Source organism: Misgurnus anguillicaudatus, chromosome 14 (assembly GCF_027580225.2).
Source record: "Misgurnus anguillicaudatus chromosome 14, ASM2758022v2, whole genome shotgun sequence".
NCBI lineage: Eukaryota > Metazoa > Chordata > Actinopteri > Cypriniformes > Cobitidae > Misgurnus > Misgurnus anguillicaudatus.
The window spans coordinates 4,976,735-4,998,065 of record NC_073350.2 but is presented as its reverse complement, the minus strand read 5'-3'; the positions used below and the strand labels follow the sequence as shown (position 1 = coordinate 4,998,065).

At 35.8% G+C, this 21,331-nt stretch overlaps 1 protein-coding gene across 5 annotated transcripts in view; it reads right to left on the bottom strand.

Annotated features, from left to right (window-relative positions):
• pparg (peroxisome proliferator-activated receptor gamma) overlaps positions 1-20,335 on the bottom strand; it is a 36,045-nt gene extending 15,710 nt beyond the window's left edge. Inside the window, exons 1-3 of one of the 5 annotated variants that reach the window (XM_055183753.2) lie at positions 20,175-20,335; positions 3,872-4,219; positions 3,252-3,421 (exon numbers count right to left, since the gene is read on the bottom strand). In XM_055183753.2, coding sequence (XP_055039728.1) covers positions 3,252-3,421; positions 3,872-4,217 — 516 coding nt within the window. In that variant the 5' untranslated portion in view covers positions 4,218-4,219; positions 20,175-20,335. Of the gene's footprint in view, positions 1-3,251; positions 3,422-3,871; positions 4,220-14,454; positions 14,603-19,547; positions 19,912-20,174 lie in introns of those variants that run through there. The other 4 variants (XM_055183751.2, XM_055183752.2, XM_055183754.2 and 1 more) reach the window with 4 other exon arrangements.
• Between the last annotated feature and the right edge of the window lie 996 nt (positions 20,336-21,331).

Here is a 21,331-nt window from a genome sequence, read left to right as displayed (position 1 = left end):
TATCATCAAAACCGCACAGACACCTCTGTCGAGTATGTGGGATGTGTGCACCTGACATGTCTGGGTCACCCACTCATATGATTATTCTTATTCAGACATATTGTTTTGCCCATATGTATTTCTGCCACAGTGGAAACTTATCGAGGGTTTGTGGTCGACGTGACAGACAAGTTTAGGCTGCTCAGGCATGGAAGGGCACTTTTTCACCTCATCTGCATGTCTGAGTGCGATTTCAATTTTTAACCTTCTATATTTATCATAATGACTGGAAGTGCTCAGGACATTCGAGGTAATACCGCGTGTAAAGGTGTTCAAAACTCCTCGTATCATCAAACAGGCCGTTGTGTGTGTGTGTGTAGGTGGTGTGGCGTGTTGGTTAAAGATCTAAGCTGGAAAGGACAGAAAAGGTGGTGAGTTTGAACCCTTGCGTGGTGTGATACACAAGTTATTATCTGAATGCCCGTTTTGTGAGGAAAAATCGCCTAAGCCGTGGTTTTGTCTTTTTATTCAAAAAATATGAAATTATATAGCTGACAAGAATGGGTCACAATGTATAAAACTAAATTAAGAAACATCTGACACCACGCAACCCTACAGTAATACACTAAAAGATAGTATTGTATAATAGGTAGTTATAGTGAAAGATAGTGTTATAGGTGATACTGTATATAGATAGATAGTGTAATGTGAATCAGCTATATGTTGTAAAACATTTTTTTTTTACAGTTTTTAATCTCGTCTTATTGTCCATCAATTAACATTGTTATCTCTAATTTCTTGTAAAAGATTAACATCCAATACAGACATCATGAAAATACATGTAAAACATATACAGTGGCCTATATGTTTATGATTTCATTTTACATACACTGTAAAAAAATTGCCGTAATTTTGCAGCTGGTTGCCAGTAACTTACTGTAGAAGATAAAGACTGAAAATTGTTCATGTTCATTTACCTTTAAACAAACTGTTGCCAGTTAATAACATAAATGTAAAATCTACAGTAAGTTACTGGCAGCTAGTTGCCAGTAATACCCAGTAATACTTGTATATGCAACATCTATTTTAAATCTGGTAATGATTATATGACTGTATATGCATGTCCAAAGTCTAATTTAATTTATATGTTCATCCCTTTGACAAGCTGTTTAGAAATGTGTATTAATATGTATTGCTTTTACAGACACGTGTCCTAAAAGAATGTGTCGCAATCAATCAACAAGCAATAAAAGCTGCATCAAGCAAAGAGCAAGAAAACGTTTGTTGTTTGACTTCTATTGCTCAGTACGAGTAGTCTACACACTGTCAAATCTGATTGGTCCAAACACCAGATCCATATAGCTGTATGCTAAACATCTTTCTGATTGGGTGTGATTGTGTTACATCACACAGCAGTTTTTTATTCTTAGAAAAGGCAGACAAATGACTCTGGAAACTTGTCGTGACACTCCTCAAAACGTGTTTTTAAACTATGAACTCAGTCACGCCAACATCTATATGCTGAGATCATCCATATGTGTTCAGGAGTGTGTCACCTCAGAATCATCATTCAGAATAAGATTTGTTAAACTTTGTTTGTTTTATTCATTGTCTAAACATCCTAAAAAGAGGCACAAGATGCTTGTTTCCACAGAATATACCTTTAGTTTAATTTGGGGTGCAATTGTTTTCTTGTTTTAAGCACACATTTATAGATTTAAAAATGTATGGAAACTAAAATGGTATTGAACTGTGATTTTTGAGATGATAGTAGAAAAAGACAGAATGCGATAGAGGACGATAGAGTCGAACGCAAACTCAGGTTGCCCAAAGATGTGTTGTGCTACACTACATCTTACAGTTTAAGATTTTTTTACTTTTGCAGTGCATTAAAATGGATCTGAATTAGTGATGTGAAGGTCAGGGATTTTTCCAACCCGCGGGTCCCACTTTTATGAAATATTTGCCCCCCAGCCCGTCCCGCACCACTGTTTCTATTTTTACATCCCACACCCACAACAATTAAAATAGACATACTAGGCATTTGTAATGTAAATAAAAAGAGGCTTTATTTCAGCCTAAAAGTGCTTGGAAACAGACATTAAATTACATCGACCTGTAAACTGGCAACAACATACACTTATGAACCATAGAAACCAGCATGGTCATATTAATATAGAGATGATTAGCAGCGTTTGTATTATCTATTCACAAATTCCCAACCTTAATTTATTTGTGCCCATGGCACGAAATTCAGCTTTTTACATGCCTTGAGCAGGAATGTCTTTTTCATGACACTGGCACAAATGGCTATAAATAGTTTCTTTTTCTTGTCATTTCATGTATTGTTTTTTATTTTTTCCCTATTTTTAAATCATTGTTGCTTAGATTTGTGGTTTGGGTTAGGATGTATTTTTATGTTAGGATGTACTTTTTTGTATTGGTTTCTAAATGTTTTTCTTCAGCTTTTAAAATTATTCTCGCCTGGAGTTGGGGTTAGAGTTGAGTAAGCGACAATAGTAAGAAAATAGGAAAAACAATGAGAAAACAATACATAAAATTAAACGAAAAAATTTTCGAGCAAAGCGCACAAAAAACTATTCATAGAAATTCGTGCGAAAAAAAGACAATCGTGCTCAAGGCACGTAAAAGCTGATTTTTGTGCCATGGACATGAATAAATTGATCAAATTTTGCGTGACTATAACACGACTTTCCGTGAGATCAGTCTGCTTTTATATCTCAGTTTGTTCTGTTGTTGTGGCTGGCAGTGCGAGCTACTTGGCGCTTTCGTGACGTGAGGCCAAAGGTTACATTGCTACGTAGGCCTAATTTTAACCTTATCAAAGAACCTAATAAATGATAATTAAATTCAATAAATTATACTATAAACATGTGCGTCTCTTCTTTTAAGTCTATGACGAAGATGAGGTCAAAGGATTTTAATGCACCACACAGAGGCAATCACCCTCCGCTTCATGTCGGTGGTTCTTCGCCTCTACGTCGTGCATTAAAATCCATGGCTAGCCGTGGATTATCCCTTACATATATTCTCAAATATTAAATATAGGCTATAAACATACATGTTTTAATTTTGTTTTTAATGACCTGCCCCAACCTGCCCTGCAAATAACGTGACAATTTCTTTACCTGCACCAACCCACCCAGCGGGTTACCTGTGGGGCCTGCGGGTTATGAGACCACCCGCGCATCACCAATCTGAATTTCTGGACCCTAAGCAGTAATATCTAATGAATGCATTTCCAACAGTACCTTGCATCCTTCACATGCATGAACGCCATAGTGAAAGCCAGAAGCTTTGTCTCCACAGACACGACACTCGATGTTTAAAGCCGAAGTTGACGGATCATCGTGAGGTTTGGAAAATGGTAGGCTGTTCTCTGCAAACTGTGGAGGTGACTCAGGCTCGAGTTTGATTGTATCTGAAAATAGATGTTTAAAATAGAAGTTCAGAACAAAAAGCAACTACTACAGATGTACTTACGTGTAGTGCTTAAAAACCTGTTCTTAAGCAAATAAATTCACTAAATAGTTGTGCCACATTAGTGAAGTATTTTAGCGCAAACACCTGCATCTCATTCACTTACCACCCAAGTACTGAATAGTGAGTAAACATTAAACATTTGGCAGATGTTTTTATCTAAGGCAACTTGCAAATATATATTTTATCTGTATATGTGTCCTCTGGGAATCTAACCCCATGACCTTTGCATGGCAATACACGGTATAATTTCAGGGTGTGTCATTCATCCCAGACTTATTAGCCTATGATCATTTCTTTCTTTCACAAAAAATATTTTCTATTTGTCATGATTTGATGAATAACCCTCCTCTCATTTCTAACAAATCATTTTTAAGTACTCAGTCCATACTTTGGGGTTCATGTGATCTGTAGTTGCTCTCTTCGGTCGAGTAGCTGCTCTCCTGGCCTCGGTAGTTTCCTGCGTGTCCTCTATAGTTGCTCTCGTGAGCCCTGTAGATGCTCTCCTGAACCCTGTAGCTGTCCTGCGTCCTGTAGTACATGTGCGTCAGATCCATCATGTGCGGCATTTCGCTCTGCGGCGGGCTCGGCTCATACTCGGCGCTGGAAATCGTGTTGTAATCCAGCGTTGAGAAAGGTTTCATGTCCAGGGAGTGAGAACTATCGTCAAGTTCCTCCAGTTCCAAAGCACTCAGACCAAATCCCATAGGCCAGGCAAACGTCTGTGTGTCCACCATATCTGCCCAGAAAAGACACAACTTCAGAATGAGGCCAAAGGCAAATAGTTTTAACATCAACTGGATCAGAATTGGATATTCAAGGTCATTCTACACTTTTGAAAATAAAGGTTGCCATTGAGAAACCATTTTTGTTTCCACAAAGAATCTTTCAGTCAACAAGCCATTTTTTTCTAACTTTTTTTCACTGTAAATTCACTATATTTTTTGAAGCAAAAAGGTTCTTTGGATGTTGAAGGTTCTTTATGGCAGATACACACAAAATCCCTATTCAGACGGGATTAGTTTTATGAGGGAATATGGTGTAATGTAATTCTACCACAGGACGTCTGTAATATTGATGGTCAATTCGCACGGGATTAAACATCTCAGTAAAACATTCAGAAGTAGGAGGGGTAACTCGATTACGCAGCGCGTCACCTCTCGTCATCACGTGCACATTACCTTGCTTTCTGATATCAGATGTACAAGCAACATGGCACAGATGAGGAAAACTCAAAACACTGTCTTTAATTTCAGTTTGGGGAGAACGTCAGTTTCAGAAACAATTCATGTTATTCAGGAACTGACTTGCCACTGACTTGTTTTTCCACCTAGAACGCAAGTAAATGCTTTTTTAAGCGCTTTTAAATTTAAAAGAAACAAAATAACAGGAAATTACCAAATTTACGTGTATATTTACAGCTAGTCTATTCGCACTGGATTAGTATTACCTGAGGTAATTTCTCCGGACCTTTTTACCGAAGGTAAAAGTCGCCGTAATCTTAACTGACATTGTTCGTAAACAAAAATCAGAAGCTTTGATAAAAATTGTTTTACCCCACCTCCCTATATAAAACTAATCGCGTCCAAATAGTAAGTTTATGGGTCACTGTTCTTTACACACTGCATGACTATCTGTGTCAGCATTTAGTTGCTGTTGTCTGCACACTACAGGATGTTGAGTCGCAGACAGGCCTAAATATTTAGCATCTAGAGATGCACCGATTTTTTGGCAACCAAAATCATTTTCGGTGTTCGGTAACCTGCATATTCGGTGGAACAAGTGAAAAGGCCGATTCAATTTTACCGAACAATGAGGCTGTTGATGACGCGATTAAATAGCAACCAACGGTGTGCATGATTTATTAACTCTTTCCTTGCCAATGACGAGTTTTTACGTCAATCCATATTTCCACCAGCTCTTACCCAACTTATAAAACACATCATTTGGTATTTTGGAAGAAACCTACCCATATTCGAGAGATGATAAAAAAGCACAAATAGAGACAGGATAAAAACAGAGGGTCTGATCTTTTATTTGATATCTTGTATGTTTATATATTTTAAGAAGAACATTTTCAGAAAGGCATTAATCTTTTGTGAAAATCATAAAAAATGCTGTCGCTGGCTAGCAGATTTAAAATAAAATAAAAAAACGGCAGGGAAAGAGTTAATGCAGCAGCATTACAAGTATCAATTAATATCCTGAACAGCATGCAGTGTATGAGAAAGACACGGGGTGAATATAAATTTGGGTAAATACTAAATGCACAAATAGGGAGAGCGAGAGACTCCTTATATGAGAAGAGGAACGAAGAAGAGCGTCAGCAGTATGTAATAAAAACTTCCTAGAACCAGTAAAGTCTTACAATGATAAACATGCTTAAACAAGAAATACAAAGTTTACTAAAGGGATAGATCTGTCTTCATTTACTCACTCTTGTGTTGTTACAAACCTGAATAAATGTATTTGTTTTATAAACACAACAGAAGATATTTTGAGGTATGCTTGTAACCCATTCGTGAGCCCCATTCACATTCATAGTAGGAAAAAAATAATACTACACTCTAAAAAAGTATGTGTTTAATTTTTAACACATTGTTTTGTGATATCCTATTTAACACATTATGTGTTATTTTAACACATCGTGTCTCATTTTGTGTTCAAATAAATAAAAGGGACAACACAAGATGTGTTGAAACAACCCAAAGTGTGTTGTTCCAATAACAGCACAGAGATGTGTCAAGTTAAGGACAACACATTAAATGTGTTATCTTCAACTAGTATACACAACATGTGTTTTTTATAACATTCGTTTTAAGAGTGTATGGAAGTGAATGGGGCTCACAAATAGTTTAATTACAAATATTTCTTAAAATATCTTCCTTCGTGTTCATCAGAACAGAGACATTGTAACAAGCAAGTGAATAAATGACAAAATTTTACTTTTTTGGCAAACTATCCCTTTAATAAAAGCATTTTGTTATACAGAAGCTTGTCAAACTCTCACCGTCTCTCCCTCTTGACCCTGAGTGAGCAAGCACACGCGCGTCCACTGCTCAACATAAGTGTTGCCTTTTGTTCCAAAAGCTATAAGTAAAGGCTATGCATTCGACTGCGCGCGTACATTCACGTACACTTAAAGAATAGACTATACTCCGGCTTAAGCTTTGTTGCAAGTTTCTTAAGTTGGAGTAATAAAAATGTTCAGGAAAATAAAATATCGAATTAATATCATTTATGTGGCCGAATGTAAATGGAACAGTTTAACAAATCAGCTTTCAGATTAGAGAAGTGACCTGGTGTAAAAAGGCCCTATAATGTCTGCTGGAATGTTAAAAAATGTTCTCAGAGGCGGACACTACTTGAGTACTTTGAGTACATTTTCCAAGCATCAGAGTGTTTGTTTAGGGAAAAAAAATATTTTACATTACTAAAAATGTTCACTACATTCTAAAGCATAGAATCATACTGTGTATTCCTTTTATATTGCATATTAAAATTGATTTAATAGCTAATTACATAAAAATTCTGTACTTTTACTTGTTTTGAGTAAAAGTACAAAAGTACTTTTTACTTAAATAAAAGTAAAAAAAAAATACTAGATGTTTAATGTATTTAAATATAAACCAAAGATTTGAAATTATGAAATGAAGTAAAAATTCTGATAATATGCTTTGGAATGTATGTTTTCCAAAGAAAAACACTGATAAAATACAAATACTTGAAAATTTACTTTTATGTAGAAAGTAAAAATACTTAAGTAGTGTCCGCCTCTGTAAATAATGTGAAATAAATACAGTAAAAAGGTAAATTATGCAATACTAAGAAAATTGGCAAAATCATTAGGAAAATGGAAAAAAAACATCTTCGGTTGTTCCACCTTCACCTTCATTTTTTTTTTTGCTTTACCCAAGAATTTTCCTTTCGATCCATCCCTATAAGCATGCCAAATATCTCACGTGCATCAGCAACAAATTGGCGACTCAGTGAGATTGCGTCTTTCAGAATGCACACTGCGTGATCGTCACTCACATGAACGAGCACCGAGTTGCTTTTGATTTCCGGCATTTGACGCCAATTTCCTCAAAACCAGTCGGCTGGGGCTAAAATCGTACAGTGTGTACCCGCCATTAGGGAACTAGTTCTTATATGGCATCGTGAAACGGCTTTATTTTTAATAGTGTAAGCCTGTTTTGGGGGGTTTTGTTATACATTTATCATGTTGATCACATTTTCTGCATGCATGCATACAGAATAACATGCATATATGCAGTAAATTCTTAAAACACTAACAACCCTTGTGCTTCATGATTGCAAACATATCAATAAAATGAAATAACAGTATTTCTTTGGTGCGAAAGCTCATCTTTAAGCATGAGTTTGTAAAGATCCTGATAACATACAACTAATTATTCATGTTATCACGTCTGCATGAATGTCCTCCATTTAGTAACTAGCACTGTGACTTCTGTCTTAAAGACGGAGTCTTAAAGTGTGAACATTCCACCAAATTAGGTGTTACAGTGTTAGACAGACTGTTTATTTATACATATACGAGCCGTATGTGCTAAGAAAGAGACCTGACTATCAGCTTTATCTAACTTACAAAGTCTTTTCATGGTTTCATATCAGTATGGTTTCAATCGACCACGAACATCTTCAAGTTTCATTTCTAATAAACATTACAGTTGTGGTACTAAAGCTAAAGAAAGTTCATTGCATCCAGTTTCATTAACATATCAACTGATGCTGCATTGATAAAACATGACAATAACAGAAAAATATGAAAACGAGAGAGCATTTTTTCCTCCTACATGAATTTCTCTTCTATACAAACGCACAATTTCTTTTGTTCACAAATATTTAGTCAGACATAGTGCAAGAAATATACTTCATCTTCAATGATTTGCTTTCGAACCAATGAAATGCTTGCAATGTTACTTTTGGATATATTGCCCACGAGTATAAATTCAGTTACAAGTTTTGCTGGTCTACAATCCAATTACTCCTTCAAATAATGTCTATCAGGATAGTTTTTTGCTTCTTTGCGTAAAGCTGTAACTGGGTATAAGTATGGCATGTCCTGTACATATGAAACTGCCTACGCTCTATAGGAAGGGCCTATCCCTTGTAGGTAGGCGTTATATTTCAATGTTTGTACAGTAACCTGGTAGTGAAGGTGATGGTTTTGAGATGGCTTCTAAAGCAAAGTAATTCAATGTGACCATAATTATGGCATCATTAGAAAACCTCCCAATGGTTTCAGATCTCCAAAACATTTCGTAAAGACAACATACACTCTTTGTCACAACGTTTGAAGAGAGTCAGACATGCTAAATATAGAATACAAAGACTGCAAATGCCACAGAAAAAGATACTAGTTGATAATAAACCGAAGTCTACCTCGGTTGACCCCACAAACAGTTTGCATTGGCTTTCTCTATGTCGACCCCGTACACAGATGACTTTTAGATAATCAAGGTCGCTGATTGTGCAAAACACCACAGAAAATTTGTGAGCGACTTCAGTCTCTGTATTATTCATCATCGTTCAACTTTCTTGTTAATCCAGTGTTCTTTTTTTTTCAAGAAAATGTAGTTTTCACAACAAATGTTTTTCTTCTTAGGGATAAAATCTATAGTTCGCATAGATTAAGCAGTTCTGGTCTTGTCCGAATGACACAAAGCATTTTAAATGTAAAGTCCTCCCACCCAAAAATCTTTCAACACCGGACTACAACGCAGGCTTAAAAAGTCACGTCAAGAGGTGAAGACAGAGCTTTAAAATATTTCATGAGAAAGTGTGTGAAACTCAAACAAGGCCTTGTAAAATATTCAAGTGAAAAACTTTAAATGATACTAAGAGGTTTTTCTTAAAATACAGGTTTAGTCCCCTCTAAGCATTTAAATAAAAGGCAAACCGCAATACTCTACCAATTGTCCTTTGTCAACACGGAGAGATGGCTTTTCTCGATAAATAACTGTCTATTCTTAGTAAACGCAAAGTTTCCATTCACAACTTGCCCATTTCAATATGCAATAAACATTTTCCGCTGCGGGACACTTGCTCTACTTGGCGAACGATAACGTAACATAGTCAGAAATTTCATTTAGTGAGACAAACTTCCACTCCTCTGACTCAAGTGGTTAAAAACCCAAAGATATTTTGGTTGCAACCACAGACTCGTCGAAATATAAGGTCAACATTTCAGGGTTGTATTCTTTACACCACAGTTGATTTCTAACCATGAATATAATGGATGTGTTATTCACTGAATATTATTATCTCCAGCTAAAAGCTCAAACATTTTTTTTTCGTTACGTAATTCTGCCTAACCAAAGGGGACAATGGGGCTCACGTCTCATCTTATGGCTCATTGGATGGAAATGTTTGCGCCGATATGACGTGCGAACAGAACATAACAAAACATGACAAATTGCCCAAGTTAATGCCCTGTATCTTAACAAAAGACAACAAATACCACGTGGACAGATTTCAGCGTTGCCTCCGCCAATCAAGTCTGATCATGCAGTGAATGTGGAAGTTGAGACAGGGCTCCGAGTTAAACGTTCAAACGTTTAAACGCTTCAAACAAAGACGGTGAAAATCCAGCGTGCCCTGCCTAAATCTATAGCTAACAAAAGACAAATTACTGAAGGCACAGTAATGTTTACTGTTAAAGTAAATAATTAACAGACTTAATGTAAGAACAATATTTTACATGATTCTATATACAGTATGCTGGAAAATAAATTGAAGTCATTTTTAACAGTAAATTACTGTACATATATGTAAACAGTTGGTTTAGACTAGTCAAGCTGGTGCTTAGCTGGTTGAGCTCAAAAGCTATAGCTGGTCTCAAAGTCTAACCAACTTTAAAGTGCTTTCTAGATAGGCTAAGGGGGTACTGTGTGTATTTACTGGTGCTATCACCCCCCCGAGTCTCTTGTCTTTTGGTTTTATCCTTACATGTAAGGCTTTGGGTTTTTCCCATTTATTTTTGCATTAACAAGCATCATTAATAAATAGCGACAAAATGAAAATGGGGAAAAAAATGATAAGACATCGTTTTTTTATAGCGAGATGCCCAAAAACAGCGGAGCAGTTCAACACAGACTTACTGCATTTTGTGAGAAGCCAGTAAACCAGAAGAGTCTGCTATGTGAAATCCGTTCCACAGGGACAGGATTGCAAAAGTACCATGATGTTTTTCACTGATATTTCTTAAGAGCATCAAACAAAGGCCAAAAATATCAGGCCAACACATTTCATATTAATCTGAAAGTTTAGATGTCGAATACTACATTTATGTAACAAAAGGAATTAAACAGGAGCGTAGGAAAAATCATCCTGTTCACTGTAAAAAATTTCTGTAGAAATTACAGTATTATTGGGTATTACTGGCAACTAGCTGCCAGTAACTTACTGTAGATTTATGTTATTTACTGGCAACAGTTTGTTCAAAGTTAAATGAACATTACAAATTTTCCGTCTTTATCGTCTACAGTAAGTTACTGGCAACCAGCTGCATAATCACAGCTAATTTTTTACAGTGTATGTAATACGTACTTTTCAAAAACACAAACATACTTTTTTGTACATTTAAATAGATGCTGAAGCGTGCAATGTGGACGCATTTCAATGCATTTGAAAGACGGCAATGTCTTATATCTGTGACGTAGCACCCAAGAACCCATGAACTTTTGAAATCACTGCCGTAAAGCAAATATTTGAATTCAAATTCATAACGAACGCAAGATTTAACGTTTACATTCGCTGATGAGTACTAGGATCAAGATCGCTGGAAAAGTACTGAATTCAGATCTCGCAATCGCATGACTTAAAGATGTGGATTTCAGCGAATGAATAAAATTAACATCTTTTGTTAATTTATGTTGTGTTTTTGTGTGTCATGGCAAACAAACTAAATATAACATAATGGTTAATGATCACAGAAATGTTATTCATTTTAAGGTTTTAAAGTCTAGTCTTGTTTAATATTGTGTCATTCTCTTAAATAAATAAGTCAGAAAATACGACTGAAAACATAACTGCTGAAAAAAAACAATAAAACAATTACAGAAAATTCGAATGGTTTCCATTAAAATACCAATAGGAACCATAAGCTTTTACCATTAAAACCACTACACCGTAGTGTGTTTTGGGCCATATTCCATTAGAACCAATAAAATTCCCAATAAAACCAATAGAATTTCTGTGATGGTGTCTATTTGTTTTTTTTTAGCTGGGATGTCATTAATATGAGTAAGAAACGCAAATGTAATATTTATGAATAGGAATACGTTCTAATCTGTACATCTATAAAGCTCTTAATAATAAAAAAAAATTAACGTATTAGTCCTGTCAACATGTCGATATTACACGTTGCATTGTTTATTAAGTAAGGAATAATTGACAATGGCCCGTTGAATTATTCAAAAAGAATGCACACTCAAGGTAGTAATGCGACACGACGCGAAGCAGGTGTGCATTATTTTTAAATAATTCAAAGGACTGGAGTCAATTATTCCTCTTATACCACATTTACCACAAACATTGCTCTGGTGGTCAGGTGTGCGTTTTAAAGAAAAATTATCAACACCCATGGAACATTTCTCAACCAATCAGAATAAAGCATTCAATGTGTGGTACAACCACACTTTAGGTAAAAAAATACACATGTATTCTCATGAGATCACGTTGGAAAAATAGCATGAAAAAAATAACTGCACTCATTTCTTACATGAGTATAAGCAACAATACATTTTCTGAAATGAGAATTTGCCCTCAAAAATATTTAGATACATATTCTATTCTATTCATGAAAACAATTCAAATAACAGTTTGTTAATATCAGATATTTCTCTAACAGGAACATGCTTCGCATTTCACATTACAGAAGCCGAGCGCCGCTCTGAAGAAAGCCAAGAGAGAGCGCGCAGGAAAAACCAGCCTGACAACATTCACTGACATCTGCACGTTGATCAACACCACCGCAAAGAGAAGTTTCCTTGAAAGATTCCCAAAGGCCTTTCTACGAATGATAACACCACTAAAACCTGATAAAAGGGTGTAACCCAAACCCCTATCATTTTCAGGTTTATCCTATATGGTTGTTCGTCATAAAGTTTGCTAAACTGTGGGAAACCTTTTGACATAAACGTGTATTATTTATTTTGGATTATTTATGTACTTCACTACACTGTAAAAAAATTCCGTAGAAATTGCAGCTGGGTTGCCGGTAACTTACCGTAGATTTAAATTTATGTTTTTTACAGGCAACATTTTGTTCAAAGTTAAATGAACATTAAACATTTACAAGTCTTTGTCTTCACAGAGTAAAACTAAAAAACAGCATCAAGCAAAACATTCTGGGAAACAAAATCTGAAGCAAAAAAACAGAAAAAGGTTGATGATGATTTCTGGTTCCCAGAATGCTTTGCATGAGGCTGTTATTGTATAGTTTTATTCTGTAAAGATAAAGACTTGTTAATATTTAAAATTGATTCAACTTTAAACAAACTCTTGCCAGTAAATAACATAAATTTAAATATACGGTAAATTACCGGTAACCCAGCTGCAATAACATTGTAATTTCTACGGATTTTTTTTTACAATGTACTTTCTGTAGTTCACAGATAAATGTAAATTCTGCATTTGTTCCTATACAGTACTCTCATGTCGTCCCAAAACCATATGACTGTCTGTCTTTCTTTTGTGGAATTGAAAACAAGAACTCGTACTTGTACAACGGCAAGTAAAAAACAGCACAAACTAAGGTATACGCAACTTTAGTATGGACTTATCTGGGCACTGTATTTCTTTTCATATGATAGTTTTGTGTAAGGAACATTTCAATTGTTATCTACCCACGAAACTCAACAACATTACCACAATTTTGGAAATCAATGTGATCATTTCAAGTATCAACAAATAATCCCTTTTGGTCTGTCCCTTATACTATTTATTGTATGATTTTAGCAAACAATACATGATTTACTTTCAATGAGACATGATCAGTTGCTGACCTAACTTCTCCACAGCCTGAACAACACAGAAAGATGACAATAACAGAATTTTTGAGGTTTGAATTATTCCTGTAAGACTCTACGTTACCCGATGCGAGTCTTTCTTCAGAAGTAAGTACGGAGGAGTTTGTGTGTCGTGGGCACCTTAGGCACCGGGGAGGGGGAGAACCCAGCGTGACCTCAAAGCTTTGTCAAACATGAAAAATCTGACTTCCTGACCTCAGCACTCTGCTACAACAACCTCCATGGCGAAGTCTGACCCCTGCCCTCTCGCTATGAGTCTTTGCCCAGACAATAAAGTCGTCTGGCCTCCTACTCGGCTACTACTGATTTTGCGATGCATGCATGTGTCGCTTTGATGCAGGTGTTACGCTCTACACATTTCTGACCACATTTTAGCTAGCCTGGCACAGATCCCTCAACCATGGCACGAGTGAGCCCTGATTTATTTGTCAAAAGGGGAATTCTTTAAACTTCTTTTGATTTTAGTTTTGTTGCTGCATGCTTACAAAACAAAGCGTTCAACTAATTGATAATCATACAGTAACGCATTTTATTGGCCACTCTTGCATGCAGTAGTCATTTTTTATTTGCATGAAAAATCTTTTGTTTTCTTAATCTCTTAAACTATGACGAATGGTGACTAACGTGCCCTAAAGCACTTTAAAATGTTTTCCGCATCACTTTCACAACAAGTATTTAATATCATTCTTCAACCCCGTTGAACCCAAGATCAAGAACGACCGCTCTGTGTTTTTCATGTAATTTAATCGCTATTTTATGTCACTATCATAACACTTTGGTTGATACCTGACCTTAACTTATAGCAAGTTTCAATTCACAGATACGAAAGCAACGTAAACGTTGCACTCGAGTAAAAATCTCAAAAAAGCACACGTACACAACACATCCAACAAAACCAGACGAACAAACTACATCTCACCCTCAAACCCGAGTTGCTTTCTTGAGGTCAAATCCTTGTTGATTTGTGTTGATAAAGTGACTTCGGCGCTCTGAACTTTTGACTCAAGCGAATAGGCAAGTGAGTGGCTATTTCTGTGGTTATATTAAATTTAACAGGAACTGAAGGATTTTTTTTTTACTTCACAACAGCCTCAGCAAAAGTGCAGACAGCTAAGTATCATGTGGTCCTGCTATGAGGTGTATGGCTCGCCAACACGACTTCCTGTTGCTTCATTCTAACTCAAAGCTTTGCTGGTTCCACTTCTCTTCACAGAAGAGCGTCTGATACCAACAGTTCTTCTAATAAACGGACACGAGAGACAGAAGTTAAATTTGGCTTTTGAGACGACTTTCATCTGACATCTCAAAAAAAAAAAAACAGACAAGTCACAATCGATTATGAAGTTTCATCACTTTCGACAACCTGTGGGACATTTGTGGGATATAACGTACACTTTAAAACATGCTGGGTTTTATTCAACCTAGTGTTGATGAAAAAGAGACAAAGCCAAATGTTTATATTTTACCCAACAATGGGTTAAATCAACCCAGCATTTTTTGTGTAATTAAAAAAAAGTATTATTCATCTGACTGGTGTTTAACCTAGCGCATAAACCAAAGAAGACATTACGCACATTTGACCAAGGGACAAACAATGACTTCTGACGTTTCACCCAAACATTCAAGAGGGACTTAAGCAAACCTTTTGCAGAATTGTGAAGCTCCTTGGGAATTTCGACTTGCACAACATCTAAGGACATGAACTTTCTCCCAATTACTTTTAATAGGAATGAGTTAACGGTGGATGGCTCTCCTGAGGGTTCTGCGGAGCTTCCTAAACGGATAAGGAAGGAACATGCTCTCTGTCAAGGCCTCCGTAATACACTACGCCTACAAATCCCGTGAAACCAGAGGAAGGGTCTTCCCTGTTCCTCGATGTGGACAGGAAAGGGGGTAGAAGGTTAGTTGTGGTCACATTAGGGCTAAAAACATGGTACTATACTGTGAATGGTCTCTTTGAAGGGTTCCCAAAATCCTCAGTGCTTTTTGGACATCACATCTATACAGTCCTTGGCATGACCCCATCTCTGAAGCCACAAGTCCTGAACTACATGTTCTGTTTTAAACCGTTCGCTTGTTTACGGACAAACGTCACAGTTGAAATTAACATTTTAGGTGGAAAAGATAAGCTCGCATTGGGCCTGTTTATGTATGCTTTTCACTGGAAGTCTTTATACACGGAAACAATCTTTAATGTTATCATTACGAGAATGTAAAAAAATATTTTTTTACTGAAAAAACCGAATGAGCAATTTTCATCTGATTGGTTAAAAACCTTTCATTCAGTGAAGTAGAGGTCTTCTCGGGTCCAAAGAAATGTACCCGACCCGAAATGACCCGAATCACTTCATACCCGAAGATTTTTTTAAAGAAAGACCCGACCCCGAGACAAACCCGAGAAAATTAGACCCGAGTCCAACCCAAACTAGTGAAAAATTTTTTTTAACCCGACTGGAACCGAATGTAAACGGCACTGACGTGTGTGCATTCTGCAGACCCACGCCCAGCAGTCACACAGAAAGAAACTCCGGTGGCCTTGCAACCAATTTGGCGAGCTGCTCCATTCGTTTTACTTTGTTATCTGACGACGACACCAACGTAAACGCTAAAATTTACATTTATAATCGACTGACATGTTTGTCTCAACGAAAATGAACCTTCCGACAACCACACAATGTCGCAAGCGCTCTTGGCAAACAGATGAGAGGTTTGAAAAGGACATTGACGCACACAGGCGAGAGAGTTCGGGTCTTCTCGGGTCCGTTCAGAAAAACACATTCATTTTTAAATTACCCGAGACCCGATGCCGCTATTATTGTACCCGACTCGTGTCCGAGGCACATGTGAAACTTTTAGACCCGAACTCGATCGGGTCTCGGGTCGGACCTCGGGTTTTCGGATCTAAGTGGACCCGTGAAGACCTCTACAGTGAAGCCTAAATACTTGTACACTAGAACCCAAACATCAGTAAATCGACACTTTTCAGTTCAAAAGATTAATCGCGATTAATCGCATACAAAATAAAAGTTTGTTTTTGCATAATATATGTGTGTGCACTGTGTGCAATTATTTTGTATATATAAAAACACTCACATGCATGTATGTATTTAAGAAACTTTTACATATATATATATATATATATATATATATATATATATATATATATATATATATATATATATATATATATATATATATATATATATATATATATATATATATATATATATATATATATATATATATATATATATATATGAAGAGTTTCGTTGCAAAATGAGATAACTCCGTTTTTAACCATGCACAACCAAAAAACAAGATTTCTAGTTTTGCAACAAAACTCTTCATATATATATCTTTTTTATTTAAATTTTGATATATTTTATTTTACACAAATAGATAAAAATATACATGCATAACATTTTCCTTAATGTATACATGTATGTGTGTATTTATAAATTCAAAATAATTACACACATATTATGCAAAAACAAACTTTTATTTTGTATGCAATTAATCGCGATTAATCTTTTGACAGCCCTAGTTCAAACACTAATTGTAAAGCGTACACGCAATATACAGCCCACACGCATATATGCCACGCATGCAATGCTGCCACGACAGGTTCCTGGAAATGAAGTTCCAGGCCATTGAATTGTAAAGCTCAGGAGGCGTCTTTGGATAAGGTGCGGCCGCTGCCATATAATGAACTAAATGCTGCTGTATGATCACGGAATTTGTGTAGGAGCACGTGTGAGATAACACACTCGTGTATAACTGGACCATTTCAAAAGAGACCTAATCCATCATCAGTACACTGAAACCGTGTCATTTACTGTTTACTTCTGTAACCGGTTCAGTCTGTGATGTGGGCATTGATGGAAAAACATCACTTTAGAGTTTGTGGATGAATTTGTTAGCATATTTTGAAAAGAGTATTCATTCATCAGGTACAGTACAGTATGCTATTCTTCAATCATTTTACTTAAACTTTATTACTTACATTATTTTGTACATTACATCGACAGACACGCAAACACGCACAACATTGTTTACAAACATACAAAACAACAATGACGAAAATGAAAAACTTTGCTTTATTGAGTTCCATCCAACAGTTGCTCTTTATTGGCCTCAATTATTTAAAAGCTAAATCTGCAAAACAACAGGTTGCTTTGCCATAAAGATCAACACGCAGCTATTTCCACACCTTGCATTTATGACAACGGGCCAAAGTCCATCATGTTGTATGACAGTTATACAACTGACTGGTCTGACCGTCTCATTTCTATTGGCTAGATCTGTAGCTCTCTACACATATACATAAACATATACATATGTATATTCAATCAAAATGTATATTTTGTGCTTTAAAAAAAACCCACTTTGGGATAAATGCTCAAACGCTTGAACAAATGCTTAAACATGTAAACAAATACAACTTTGTGTCATGTCCAGCAGACATGGACACTCCTTCAATATTGTTTAAAATGCATCCCAGGATGCACCTGCGGTTGGTTAGGAGAATGACCCGAGTTTACTGAGCTGTAATCTAGGCAAAGCACGGCTACTTTGAAAAGGGTCAAACAGGTCAAAAGTTAGTTTAGATGTTGTACTGTAGGTCACTATTACCATTTCTGTTATATACCAAAATTGACTACAGTGCTATTATGTATTATTCTAAAATGTGTAAAACGGTAAAAATAACAAATGAGCAGGCATGCACGAACGTTTGACTGGCTTTGTATGTAAACATGCAAATCACACACACACGCACAGATGGAAATGCACACCGTGACAAACACAAACGTGAATCACAAAAACATACATACTTTTCAATTTTTAGTTTCATATTTTTTCCACCCACTTTTACCATTACTCACCGCCCCAAAAAAATGAAAACAGAACAAGAAGTCTAAAGAAATTACAAAGCTGACCTCTGATTTACGGGTAAAGCACAAGCACGTATTTAGTGATCCATTCGTCAAGATAATTTCGCAATTTGTCTCATGCATCACAAATGTCAGAAGATTATTTGATTTCCTTAAATAACTGCAAGACAGACATTTTGCGTTAGTTGCTATTTGTGAAAGTCACAAGAACCTGACTCTTAAACAATGCTTACATGAGCAAAGTTTTTTTTTATTTGTCAGGGATAAAGAGACTGGTCATTGGCAAACCATGAAGAAACTGACACCAACAGATGTCAGGTTTTATGTTTAAAAGGTGAATTATGACGTACATCTGTAAAGATTAAAAAATTTAAATTGCGCAATTGCAACAATAAAATCAATACATTAAAACCTAGACAATTTTACAGCTAAAAAAAACAGGCACCATATCAGATGTGCAGAATATGTGTCTAACTGTATTTTTTAACCAATCATATTAACCAATTATACTGTACTATACGCTTATTAATGAGGAAGGAGATTATATAAACAAGATTGTAGTTTTAAGAGTAGCTGGCCAAACCGATTAAATTTTTTCCTAAAGCCTTTTTCACAATTTGCATTGTGCCAAATCACTCTAACAGAGAAAAACCAATAGCCCACAGTGAGCAAGCAAAATCAATGCCAAGAAAAATCTCCCTATGGCAATAAAATATGTAGATTTTTAATCTTTTTATGACATTTAATATAAGTGGAGAATGTTTTTTAACATGGCATAAAATGTTTATCCGGTCTGAAAATTATTTAAATTAAGCCAAACTTTTTATAGCACTTGAAACCTCTTTTACCAAAGCTGTACCATGTTTATTTACATTTACCTTAAAATGCTGTTTAGTTTCCTTTGGTATGATACAATCTGTAAAATACCTTATCACTAGAATAATTAATTTTGCTTAAATGTCACTAAATATTTATATATCTATAAAAATCCTATAGAAATTACTTTTTACGCACAAATTCAACGCATAATTTATCCACACAACAGGATTTATCTTATAAAGCAACTTTTTAAAAAACGTCATGCAACTTATTATACAGTATGTATGTTAATATATCTTACCTGGCGTAAAAGATGTATTTTTAATATTGAAACGACTGTGCTGCAGCATATATGTATAGTATAAAAAGACAGTCAGTAAAGTAAATGAAGTGTTGTTTTCAGTATCATTCACCTGCTGTTCACTAGATGTGGTCCAGGACTGCACTGACCTGAGGGGTCTTCTCAAAGGGCTCGATGACGACAAATATGATGTTTCCGCTTGGTATCTACAGCAAACTCTGCTTTACTGTGTGTGGTCTGCAGGCTTTTCCGGGCTGAATTTGTCCTGGACCTGACAGTAGTCAGTGTTTAACAGGTTTGTGGTGATATGGAGTGGGCAACAGATGCGGGAATCACTGCTTCAGCTCTATAGAGCGCACTGATGAGCTGGGCACGTACACTCGAGGGATGTGTTTCAAAACGTAGAGAGACGCCTAACTAGACAACATTCCGACTCGATGTAACGCTCGAATGTGGCATGAAGCCTAATCGTGTTGCCAATAAATAATATATTAATCTGTAGATTACACATTTTGGAGGATTCCCAGTGTTTAGCATAGATTGTACAGTAAATACGCACGCATTTTGATGCTCCAAAATGAAGATTCAAATTGATTATTATTTATAAAGATTAAATGATGCACTTACCTTAAAGAGTAAAAAGTAATCACAGATCTCCAAGGATGTTACATTAATCTTTAAACTTCAAAAATAACACGTTGTGTAAAAGTGCGGTATGTATTATGTTTTGTGACACAGCCACTCCATTTCTCCTCCCATCTGGATGTACTTAGGAACACATGGACTAATGCGGAAGAGCGACTTTACTACATAACTATACTAAGATTATACTCCACCTGTTGTCAACTCAGAACCTTACCTCATAATATCGATACTTGTAAATTAGACGACTCATTTTTGCCCCCCCCAAAATTTTACTTTTGGATAGTAGGCTAAAGGAAAACATGAAAAATATTACCAGGGTGAATTATTTGCATGTGTGCAAATGTTTCATAAGATCTCGTTTTATCATTTGCTTTCTTATAAACAAAACATTATAGATATTTTTTAAATAAGTAAAAAAGACATTTTTAATAGATTGAGAGTGCTGTGTGTCTCAAACACTCATAATCTGGCATGAAAACATCGACTGCCTGTGATTCATTGTAATAGACAGTCATCATAACAGTTGTTTATGTTTATTTCATTCATGGTCACATGTTTAGATGTGTAATAGAGATGTTAAAAGGGCAGATGGGTTAAGACTTCCAGTCATGAAAATCTGTCAGGTGAGATTAATCATCATCAGTAATACTAAGAGACAAAACCATTAAGAGAAACTTTGTCAGAGTTATCATAAAAGAGTTTGTGTGCATGGATTAATGTTCAATACCAAACTTAAAAAAAGTCTAATAGATAATGTCGAATCATGTTTTATACACATGTGGTCTGTGTTAAGTTTTTTGAATATTTAATACCTAATATTTTTTGATCATTTTACCTTTGCTTGTGTCTGTATTTACTGAACATTACCAGTCATCAAGTGCCACCTGCTGGAAACACATGGCTTTTATAAACCAAGCTTTCCAAAAAGAGTAAAGACCACAAAGTACAGAAAAGTCCCATGACATTATATATATATATAAAAAATCAGCCGGCAACATATTTTTTCCTCAAAATCACTAATTGGGACCCCAAAGAAACATAAACCACAAGAACATCACAAATGCATGCATAACGGTATTTGTTGTCACTCAATGTATGGATAATGGGCAGACTGCAAATGAAAACAGGACAGAGCAAAC